We start from the raw sequence: 12,477 nt of genomic DNA on the forward strand, positions 1-12,477 counted from the left end.
GAGTGAATGTGAAAAATGAAAACACCGGCAAGTTCATCCGGGGTCCGGAGAGACGAACGCGTTGTGTCTGTAGATGTGAAAGCACGCAAACACATAACAAATTTAAAGAGCGAACGGTATCCGTACCTCGAGTTCTTCTTCTCACTTTAAGGCAGCAAACTTTTTAAGACACAAAGTTTCTTTAGCACATCCTCAGACTCTCTTAGATCAGTTTATCTCAGCGTAAGCTTACTACGACCTGCTGGAGCACGAATCGCATCCAAACAAGCCTGCAAGAAATGTATATTTTTGTGCTTTCACACAAAATATTTTGTCTTCCTCTGTCTAAATGAGCAGCAGTGCGCAGTATGGTAAAAATGCATTTTTAAAAATCACATCAAGCACGAACCACACTTACGGGTTTAGACTTTTAATAACCGCCCAGTCGAGCCAATGCAGACACAGAGCAAGACAAACACACTGTGACACAAACACACTTGTGCCTGCAGAGTGACAGAGGAGCGGGATCTGTCGAGGAGACGTAGCCTTGGCCTCGGAAGATGGCTTCCCCTCCAGAGCAGCGGGAGACAGGAGACTCAGCGTTGGCTGGCTTCGGGTTAGCTCCATTTGGCAACCAGCGGGCCGAGTTGGCCTCGGCGTGCTCGCAAATGAGCATGGAAGAGAAAGGTGATGATGATGTGTGCGCGTGTGGCAACTAAGCCAGCGGAGTCATTATGAGACTCCATCATGACTTATTATCGCCATAACTGATCATATCGTACACACGCGCGGTTGTAGCGTTCTTGGATGACAGCCTCTTATTTTCTCGGTACAAACGCTGATAGAAATGAGAGGCTTATTGTTGCCGCCGCCCCCGCGGTACCCAACCCCGGCCCGATCATCAGATACATGCGGTAAAACTGCATGCCTGCTTGTTTGATGACAATGACCTCCCCGACTCGCGTGCTTATTTTCTGGGAGCTTTCAGGAAGTGTCTTTTTGACAGGCTGACACGCTGCTGCACCTCGTCGGGAAAAACAATTCCAATCAGAGCTTCATTGAGATAGTGCCATTCACAACACAAGAACAATGGACTAACTGAAGTCTATCATGTTCTGCCATGTAAAACAACCTTTGGGCTAATTGTTCCCAATTAGGTGGCTGACACAAAGGGAGGCTGACAAGCACACAGGTGCCTGTCTGGCTGGCTGTCTCTCAGAGGGGTATATCCTAGCTGCTTTAGCTTTGTTAGCTTCACACAGCATCTCTGTGCACATCAAACCAGAGCCCAGGACAGGGGAGGGAAAGGAGAAGCGGTGTGATTTATAATGAAACAAAAAAGAAGAAGAAGAAGAAGAAGAAGAAAAGGAACAGAAGCAGGAAGGGTTTATTTTTTCCTTCAGTTTTTTTCCCCCCAAACAGGTTGATAGGGCTGAGTGAATTATTCAGGGTGTTAGTCTGACTCTCGGTGGGATGCAGCTATAATGTGCTGTGGATTTGCTTCAGGGCTCAGTAAAAGTTGGTGGTTTGGACAAAAAGTAAGCAGGTTTAAAAAAGATAAACAAGTGCGACGATCGATTTGTAAACTTGTAGTAAAAAAAATCCGTCTGCTTTTTTTACTCGCTCGTGTTCCTGTCATTAATTACTGAATATTCATCCAAATTCCAAACCCAACAATCCATGTCTGCGTGGTGCTCCCATCAAATGTGGCCAGGCCATTCGCATCACACACATGAAGACTGGACGAAACCTCCACACACACCACTTCAGCTCTCCTCTGTCTAATAACCAGGAGGTGAGTGCTTTCGGAGAGAATGGCGAGGGTGACGACCTGGACGTGTGGACGGTTCAGTGTGAAGGCATTCACTGGGAGCGCGACGAGGCTGTGCGCTTCAAACACTTGGGCACAGACGTCTTCCTGAGTGTGACGGGCGAACAGTATGGCCACCCCATACGTGGACAGCGGGAGGTGCACGGCATGAGCTCCCCCAATCAGCACAACTGGTGGCGTACTATGGAGGGTGTCTTCATCCAGCCCAGCCAGGAACCGCTGCGCCACGATGAACTCTGACATCATCATCATCATCATTAGGAGACATGAGCATGGACATGCTTCTGCCTGGACCTGATGTATGACTTGACTGAGAAATCTTTTCTATGTGAAGCACTCGGGGTGTTTTGTGACATGAAGGGGGTTGGCAGGCATTATTTGTGTGTACGTAGTGTAGCCTCAATATGTTCTTTCAGCTTCTTCCTTGGAGAATGTGATGAGGGATAACATTGAGCCAGGGGAGATGCATGAGGATGGCTATAGCCCTGAAGAAAACTATCATTTGATTAATTTTGTCCAGAAATACATAATGACATGTACTGTATGTAATAAAGCCTTTCTTTATTTCAAAAAAAAAAAAAAAAAAAGAATATTCATCCAAATTCTTCATTTACGCCAGAAATAACTGGGTAAAAATGTTATCCTGGGTCGGGCAGCAGCCTGCTTTGCATTCATTTGAATAAAGACGCCTTTACAAACGTCTCTCGCCGTTTCAACGCCAGCCACAAAGGTTGCTCTGATAACTACTAGTCATTCTGTCAGCGTCTGCAAAAAGATAACGAACAACAGAGAAATAATAAAGAGAACGATATTCAATATTTCAGTTTAAAGGTCCTCACACACTCACATCTGAAGAACTCTTCATCTCCTCCAAAAAATTTCAGCATCTCCCTGATTTGAATATTGACTTGACACGATGAGGCCTTCCCCTTAAATCTGTGCTGCAGACACAAACCGGTGCCATTCGTCACCAAACTGAAGATATGAAACGAAGGCTGACATCTAAATGATTCCAGCGAATCCCCCATATTTCACAGCAGGCCCGCTAATATGAGTGTTGACATTTAAATGAACATTCTCATCTATGGGAAGGTCTAATTTGATCAATGCAAAAAATCCAAAAAGTAGACCGTCACACGCACACGCGCTACAGTACTCATTCACTACTGCATCTTCCTGTACATCTGTCACCTTCATGAAAGGAGACCTCCCGGTGACCTGGCCCCCATAAAGACAAGTCGCTGCTCACAGATTCACCGCGGGCTGCCTGCATCTGAGTCTCATCCACCACCGACGCCGCTTTCATCCGGCATGGCTGCAGGCAGCAGGGAACATACAATACATCGGCTTCGCAGAGGCATGTGATGGCAGACAGAGACAAGTACACAGCGATAGGAACAAAACGCAGCCACGGCGGCATAAGCTGAGATAAAGATCCTGCTATTCTGCAATAAATCTCCCCAAAACCTGCAACAAAATCTACAGTTCATCTTTATCCCGGAAGGTGTTACGTTTTATTTAACGAAGCCGGCGTGTGTTGCATTATTTCCTTTGCTTTGTCGCAACTTTTCACCTATTTCCCCAAATGAACTAAAACACGGAAAAATGATGAAATCTCTTGACAGTGTCAGTCATGACGCACGACCAAGCAACAAGAAGAGAAATGAAGCAACGCACTCGGGGCTGACGGCGCTAAATCACAAAGTTACGTTTCCTGCTGAGATTATGTACACAATGTTCGACTTTTTTATTGTATTCCAGGTGTCAGTCAAACATTTCAGTGTGATCCAATGATGTGTGTACATTTTTAACACAGGACTTCATGCATGTTGTTACCCCTTCACCCTGGCTTTATTTACTTGTACCTCTAGAGGGAAGAGATCTCAGCTTTTAGCGATTCCTCACACCGGCACGGTTACAGGAATGCTGCTCTATTCAGGCTGGATGGCATTTATCGTAACAGGAGTGCAGTCATGCCCGCCTATTACGATCTAAACCTTAAAAAGTGTTTTCAGACACTGAAGCACATTCAGAAACGCATCGAAAAAGCCAAATTTAAAACACAAAAACTGGTGCCCTACTGAGTGTAACTGTATTCTGAAAGAGCAGTACTTTACTGTAAAATACATCCTGTAATTTTACATAAGCAAGGGTTGTTTACATAGACAGCATGCTTAGAGATGTGTCATTGTGTGCTTCAGAATAAAAGCCAAGTTTTAACCAAATGTCACAGAGACATAAACATATATCTGTTTACTCGGGGAGCTGAGTAACACGTTGGCAGAGTGGGTTTTTTTGTCGTTTAATTTGGTACTGCTCTTATCACATTTATTTTCTACACTTGTATTTGTGTAAATTTCTTCTGATCTTTTCATTTCACATCTTTTCAACTTTTTAAAAAAAAAACCTTTAAAGCCCAACCAAGTGTGCCAGAGCTAACTTTATATTTTTACCTGCTGTTGTGGCATTTTTGGGAGCATTTCAAGTTGCTAAGGTAAGATAAGATAAGACTTTATTGATCCACGGTGGGGAACTTTTTGCGTTACCTCAGCTAAGGTACAGATAGCAGAAGGAAAATACAAATAAATACAAATAAAAGTAAGATAATACACCATATACAACGGTAGCATACACAGTATGTCATTATGGATATGGTTGTGGAAATATGCAAGACATAAACTATAAACAACATAGTTATAACATAACTATTCTACCACTACTATACATAAATACAACTGTGTTATCCCAAATTTTAATAATATGCATTAAGTCCATAGTAACTACAGAAATTGCAAAAAAAAAGTGCATTAAACTTAAAAATTGAAACACAGGACATTTATTTTGAAGGTCTTCATGGTTTCATTTTTGAGATACATTAATATTTATAAACTGCAGAAACATTTAATATTATTGTGCACAATTTGCAAAAAAAACACCTGTGCACCTAAATGAACTATTTCTAACAGTACAATTTAAGTTCTTAGCATCTCAAAAACTATACAGACACAGACATAAAGTCAAACATGACTTTGCAAAAACACCTGTAAGCCTTTGAAAGGCCCTGTAGGGAACAGCTCTCAACAGCTGATCAGGTCGGCAAAGCGTGTTTCGGGATTATAATTTTTTCGTGGAAGGAAACTGCGACCTGGCACAAGTTGAATGCATGTTATGCAAGTACAACTCTTCTGGTTTCATATGCAAAAAAAATATATTGTGCAATCTTATGTGATTACAATTCTACCAGGATTTAAATAGAGTTACCCAAATCATAGCGTGCGCGCTCCGATGGGTGTAAAGGGTTCAAATCTTTAGATTGTTGGTTTAACCCTCCTGTTAGGTTGGTTTCCAGAAACACTGGCATTGATTGTTTTACAATTTTCTTTTATAATTTAGATTTTTTGTCGTTTTCTGTAGTGATGCAGATGACATGTGACATCTCTTCTGTTCTGGGTCAATCTGACCCGCAACATAACAGGAGGGTTACGGTACTTTATAACTCCTGGTTCATCTGGTTTACCAGCATCGTGCAGTGTTTTTGGTCATTATTTCAGGTATATTTAGGATTTCATTGTCATAGATATGTGAGAGATGTGGTGTGTATTCAGAGTTAGCTACCCACACACACACGCTGCTGTAGAGATTAATGGCTTCCAGCAAATGTTCCTGTTCAGTTAAATGTTAATTAAGGTCGTGTTTCTGTCACTGGGCAGCGTCTACGACATGGACAGCCAATAAAAAGTATTCCTTAAATACATCTGATGTTTCAAATTCCACATTCTGGGACGAGCAGTGATGAATATTAAGTGTATTTAACTTAAAACTTTAAATATTCTGTCCGACTTTAATTTATTTGCAAGGTTTAATTAGTTGATGTAACACACTTTGATGGTTTAACTGCAATATTTTGCAAATGAAATTTTAAAAAATGCCTTTTTTGTACAGTTTGGAGTGAACGCAGAGGTCGACTCGCTCTTCAGTGGACAGAAGTTGAAAAGAAGCTCAGTTTTACTCTTAAAACCAACAACTGGCTTTGTTTTGGATTTGAATTCAGCTTCCATCCATTTTTCAATAAACATCCAACAAATGTGACTTTCAAGAAAGACGGAAAAAATTTCTTAAAAAAAAAAAACCAAAACGCATGTAATCTGACTCACAAACCATTTAGAAAAATAGAAAAACACACATAGAACGACGAGCGCCGTCTTTACTCTGTGCATGAAAACAATCAACGTGAGGAAAATGCCACGGCGTCTTCTCGCCCCACACTCGGAGGCTGTATACTAAATATAACACGTAACTACAGGAACAGCTCGCCAAGCCTCACCTCCACGCAGGCAGTACGCTTAGCAGCATTTGTGAAGCTCGCGCACGCGCACACATAAATCGACAGCATATCAACACCCACTGCGGCCTCCTGCCTGCTTATGAGAATGCGTCACCTCTTGTGGCACCCGGAGCAGATAGCAGGAGGCCGAACCAGAGTGTTTAACTCGGGCTCCGGTGAATGGCTGTAGGTCACCACTGTATCATCTCACCGCCACATACACACATGGGCTGCTAGGTGGCTTTTATTTGACTTTAATGTGGCGAAATATTAGATTTTTCCTGGGCAGGCTAAATCCTTCCCCTGGGCTCCCAGATAGCCCTGCAAAACCGTACACAGAAGACGGGTCAATAAGAGCCCTGATGCCAAATCTCCTTAAAGTCTCTCTTTATTCATGAATATGGGCTGAAACAATCTTTCAGAGGCATTAGAGGAGTTTGTGAACAGAGCACAGGCCTCTCTAATGCACTTTTGTTAACAAGAGGAAGGGATGATGTGCCACTTTTGCTTAGTCCAGCTGTGGCGGGGGATATTTTTACTTTTCTAATTATCGGGGGGTTATTGTTGAAGTAATTAGGCTACCGACTGTAGGTGTAATTACTGCAAACAAATGACACCATGGGCACAATGACTGAAAGGCTCTAAATCACACTGGTGGTATTGTTAGTGCTTTTATTTCTTTAATTCAGAGCACAACTGTTATCAAACCCCTCAGCTTTCTCTAATAAAAAAAACAATGTAATTATTCTGAGCTTTAATGAATGGTATTAATTTTTAATGCAGGAGTTCAAAAGAATCTCCGAGCTGTGATCTCTTTCATTTCAAGTCGGAGTCACGCAGGGATTTGAATTTTTGGAATTTACTGACCGCTCAGCGGGTTAAAGCGGACTCTCGGCTGACGTGGGCGACGGTTAACCACGACTGCTCTCTTTTTCCTGTTGCTTATCCACTTTGCAAGACTGGAAATTCTTATTCCAACTACCCGCCTTTGTTTCAAGTATGAGCAGGCGTGCAACTACTGCAGGGAACAGATGATAGATTTCCGTCTTCAGGCAGCTGATCAAACACGGGCCACAGAGATAAAATAGCCACCGAGGAAGTCCAATGCACGACTGATCGCTTTTGCCATGACACGCAGCTGCTCCGGTTCAATCACATCGTATGTAAACAGTTTGCCTCCTGTGATCAGGAGATATTTTATTTTGTATTCTCATAATCAGTTATCATTGATTAATCATTTACCATTGTTGAATCTGTTGACAGAATAATCTTTTAATTACATCTGTGTTACTCTGAGCAAATATTAATGCACACTGACTGTTTATTGAGGTTCTGTATCATTCTTGTTATCTGCTTAAGTTGTTGCACTTTAGTGCAGTCACACCGTTCAGACCCACCAGTCCTGTTGGGCCCAGGCCCGTCTGCGTTTAGTTCTGCACGTACGCCGGCCTGTAACCACATGCACGCACTTATGTAACACACGCACGTTCACCTACACACTTAGTAATAATAGGAGGGTCGTCTGAGGACAGTTTCTCTGATAGATACACTTTCACAAAATGCACAATGTAATACACACTTGTTTTTCTCTTAAGAGTAGCAGTTGATGTCTATATAAGGGAAAACTCTTTGATAGGCGGGGAATTGTTATCATTTGTGATCATTTCCAGTAAAGATCCAACTATGATGTCATAATGGCAATATAAGGAGACGGGATGGTCCAGTTGACGAAGGATTGTATTGCAAATTGTCTTTCCCACACTGACTGCGCAAAGTGTGTAATAAAGATCACTATTTTTTGACACCTACTTTGGCCTGGGCTTGCTTTCTTCTCTTCCCTAAATCGAACGAACCATAACACTCCTAATGAAAAAACACCTATGACCAGATGGAGGCTTTAAGGCAGCTCACGCTGTGATGAACGGGAAATGTTGCATTTGACTTGATAGTCGGTGAGTATCCACCAACGCCGAGAAAAACATCTAGAGAGAAAATATGACACAGCACTGCAGTGAGTAATTCGCAGGGTTTCTCTGGAAAAGCGCATCACAAATGTATCAACATTAGCAAGAAACTCATTAGGGAACACTTTAAAAAGGAAAAAAAGATACACTAATCAATGTTCGTATAGTAAAAATAAATCAAATGACTGTGTAGAATATTTAAGGGGCTGCTTTTAGCGATGAATCCTCAGCAATTTATCACCTGACGCTGCACTTCTCATGGACTTTATGGAGCGTTTTAGGATCTTTTAGCTCTCGCTTTTTGGTTTCAGGGCAAGCAGCGTGCAGCGTGCAAACTTCAAAGACAGTGATATGCATCCAGCCCAAGTGTTTCCTCAGATTCAGCAGGTAACACAACAGGTATGATGGTTTGTTGAAATGAGTCTGTGCTTCATCTTCAGGCCGAGTTATCCGACATTAACTCATATGCACAGCAAAGCCAGTTGCAGTTGATAAAGTGTGTTTTCTTGGTTAAACTGGTGTGGCGTCAGTATTACAGCTGCTCCTGTCGGTTAGCATTTATTAGTATGAATTAATGGCCAAAAAATGGAGTAAAGCCTGTGCCACACTGCAGAGTAGCAGCATGTGTCAGCGTACTAAACGTCTGCACCCAAGACTGTGTCGACCCATCCCCCAGCAAACACACGCCGAGGCCGACGACGAGCATATTAGCACCGAGGAGCATTAATTAGGCCCGAGCATATGAACCTCGCGCCTTTCTTGTTGTGCAGACGTGTGCAGAGGTGCGGTGCACATATGTGGGCATGTTTGCCTGATTCGCCCCACAGATTAACCCATAAAAAGCACAAAAACACTCACACCTACACACGCACAAACGACTCCGCATCACCACCTCGTGCCTCTGATGCCCCGCCCCCTTCTTCTGTCTGCACAATCTAGCTCAGTGCATGGTTCCTTGTGTTTTACACTCATAATAAAATGCTCCATCCTGCTCCTACACACTCCTCCTCCCTCTCCACACATTCTCCTAATGAGATAAATTAGCGCCTTGCAACAGATGCATGGAATATACACTAATGGCCACCATCTGTCACTCATCTCTAGGAGACAGAGTGAGAACGTGGCGCTAAATCCGATCACAAGCCCCTGGCAGAGCCCCACCGCGGTGAGGAGGAGGGAGGAAGGCACGTGGAGAGAGGAAGACAAAGAACGAGCGCTGAAGAGTACAGTACAGAGCGAGGAGGGGGTGGAAGTGTGGAGGTTTAGGTGCAGACTGGACCGAGGTACAGTACAGTAAGTGGTGGAGAGGCGTTGGAGCAGCAGTACAGCAGGTTAGATCTGCTGGTGATTCAGCAAGCACAACAAGATCTTTAAAAGTGTCGAAGGGGGTTTGTTCAACTCCCTCTGGTCACTGATAACTAAAATTACAAAACGCTCCATCTTCATATCGAGTGCAGGACTCTGATGCTGCGCCTCGCTCAAGCACTAAACAGTGATGAGCACGGCAAAGATGTCCGTTACGGAGGGCCCAAAGGAAATGATTAAAATCAGAGCGCATTTTTCGACTATACGAGTGTATCCAGCATTTATTCTTAATGCGTCTGTGTTATGCATTGTTGCATTTCTGCATTTCAAATGCACTCCATTAATACTGAATGAGTATTCGGTATCGTTCGTCACAGCAATGCATACCTCAGTCTTTTCTGTGATACGGTACGTTACCACAGCAAAGTGTTCTTTCTTTTAATATCAAATATTTTTTTTCCCAATTAAAAAATGTTTGAGCAGTTGGCCTGATGAAACAGACCAGTGCATCTGCATGTGGCAGCTCATTAGTTAGCTATTTTTATTTATTTATTTCTCATCGAGTGGAAAATGCAATATTATTAATATCATGTCCTCCATCCTTTAATTATCTCCTAAGCTTTGCTATTGATCAATCTAATCAATTTGCTACTTTTCAATGTGTGACTCTCTACACACAGATTCAAAACTGGAGTTTTTTAAAGCGTGCAAGTTGCACATACAATTATTAGAACAGTAGTTAGACTGCATCTATAGTCTTATGACAACTCTTTATGCAGTCCTGTGCAAAACACCATTACTGCTTCCATAGACGCCAAGAGTGTCAGTACAGTAGTACTTGATTCATTGATTAATCGTCAGCAAGTGTGAGCAGCTCTGGAGCATTCAGGTATGTGTCAACAAAATGCCTCAATCTTCTCAGGAGTGGACGTCCCAGCAAACTGACCCTAAAGTAATGGTTAACATAGGCTGCTTCTCCAACTCTACAGGCCTCACTAAGTATGTTAAACGTTGAAGTTCATGGAGTTCAGTACGATTAGAAAAAGACTGAACAAGTACGGCTTGCCAGGAGAAAGCCTCTTCTCTCTAAAAATAACACGGCAGCACAGCTTGCAAAGTTACATACAAACAAGCTGCAGGACTTCTAGAACAATGCCCTTTGTAGAGAGAGCAAAAAAAGAGAGCGAAGCAGAGACATTTGTCCACAACGCGCAGCACCACGCTTGGACATGAAACCAAAAACAACACCTCATGCCGACTGCGTTGCACGGTGGTGGAGGGCTGATGATTCGGGCTGAACTCGTCTGTATACCAAAGTATTCTAAAGTCAAATAAGAGCTTCTGTCCAGCAGCTGAAGCTTGGTGCAAACCGGGTCATGCAACAGGATCCTGATCCTGAGCACAGCAGCAAAACAAGAGATCAATATGAGATGATGACTTCAAGTTATTGCTACTAAAGCTGATTCCAAAAGATACTGAATCGTATGGTCTGCTTCGTTTTTCACAGGACTGAGAAAACTTTATCTTTCACACAACCGTTTACAAGTAACATTACAAGTAATTCGATTACTGTGGCACACTATCTTATAATGACTTAGATATTCATCCATGCATCCTTTTTCTTTGCTCTGGACCGGCTGCAAGTCAATCACAGGACCACTATTTCTATTCAGAGAGACAACTATTCACATACAAAGACAATTTAGAATCACTAATGCAAGCTTTAGGATTATGGGAGGAAGCTGGAGTACCTGGGAAAAACCCATGCAGGAGCAGGGAAACATGCAAACTCACTGAAAGGTCCAGGCTGACCACCAGATTCAAACCCAGGACCCTCCTGCTGATCACTGTCCTGCCCCCGGTGTGCATGTCAAAAAGCCAAAAAGGTAACTCAGGGGAGGAAGATTAAAAAGAGAGAAATATCCTTGTCGAAAGCTTGTTGCTGTCTGGAAAATAAATCTATGCACATTTTATCATTATTAATATTCAACTTCTAAAAGGTTATTTCTGCATCAAGGTACCTGCCCAAATTTTCCAACACAGTTAGTCCCAACAAACAGAAACAGAAGGCTATTTCTGGGACTCTGGCCACAGACTACATCAATCAGTGTTATTCCCACATGAGCCTCATAAAAATTCCCAGATTTACACTGAAAAGCAGGAGTGAGCAAGCTTTATTTCTATGTATATTGTTTGATATAAATATGAATAATTTGCTGGGGGAGATCAGCCAAGCCACACTATTTGTAAATGCTCATTTACTTATTTATTCCTGAGAGTGCTCGTTTTCTGCATTTAAATGTAAATATACATTAATAGGGGTTTTCATGAAGTTTATATTTAATTGCCATTTTTTTGTATTAAGGTTTAATTTAGCTTTGTTTTAAAAGTTGCCTATATAAATAAAATCATTTTTAATCATTTTATTTATATAAAAAATATCAATACTACAACTTGAAGTTAGAGATAGCCTGTCTGCGGTCTTTAGATTCTGTATTATTTGTGATTTTATGCATTTTAAATACCCGGTTTTGTCAGATGATTAGATTGTTGTCATTGCCATGGTGCACTCTGTCCTCACAGACGTCCGTGAGATTTACTGAATAAATGTAACTAAAACCAACTGAATAACCTAAAGCTCCTCGAGGTAAGGTGTCAGGACGACTGTATTGGACTTCACTGGAACCTTTACGTAATGCAAATGACCATTTTGAGCATCTTGCTGGGAGCAGCAGTGCTTTGCACTTCAGTTCAATGTCAGAAACGAGCAGGGAGGAAGCTGTGCGTGAGAGAAGACTTAAGCACCTCTGCAAAGGGCTTAAGTAGTAGTCTGAATTGCAGTACTTATGCATAAGGTACCTAAAAAAAATGACTCAACGTCAACTCTCGCTCTGGGATCCATCACAGATATTCTAATAGAGCTTCCCCTTGACGGCCAATAATTCCCTCAGCAGTTTTTCCCCGTCGGAACAGAAAGCTGCTGCAGAGCAAACGGACATTCTGACAACCTGCTGCAGCTGTACCTGCACTGAAAACGTAGCTTTTCACACATAATACCAATGTGACACTTCCTC

The 12,477-nt window shown here is 42.3% G+C and overlaps 2 protein-coding genes across 2 annotated transcripts in view; one reads left to right on the forward strand and one right to left on the reverse strand.

Annotated features, from left to right (window-relative positions):
• Window positions 1-12,477, reverse strand: part of LOC308412042 (RNA binding protein fox-1 homolog 3-like) — a 326,231-nt gene that overhangs the window by 224,819 nt on the left and 88,935 nt on the right. The gene's annotated exons all lie outside the window — the stretch shown is intronic.
• LOC308411330 (stromal cell-derived factor 2-like protein 1) lies at window positions 540-2,379 on the forward strand (the record flags this gene model as incomplete). The annotated part of the gene is made up of 2 exons (XM_080905218.1): window positions 540-666; window positions 1,641-2,379. 2 exons carry the CDS (start codon window positions 540-542, stop codon window positions 2,048-2,050), a joined length of 537 nt encoding a protein of 178 aa, XP_080761344.1. The 3' UTR covers window positions 2,051-2,379.

This window comes from Rhamphochromis sp. 'chilingali' (assembly GCF_963969265.1).
Source record: "Rhamphochromis sp. 'chilingali' genome assembly, chromosome: 15".
NCBI classification, from domain to species: domain Eukaryota; kingdom Metazoa; phylum Chordata; class Actinopteri; order Cichliformes; family Cichlidae; genus Rhamphochromis; species Rhamphochromis sp. 'chilingali'.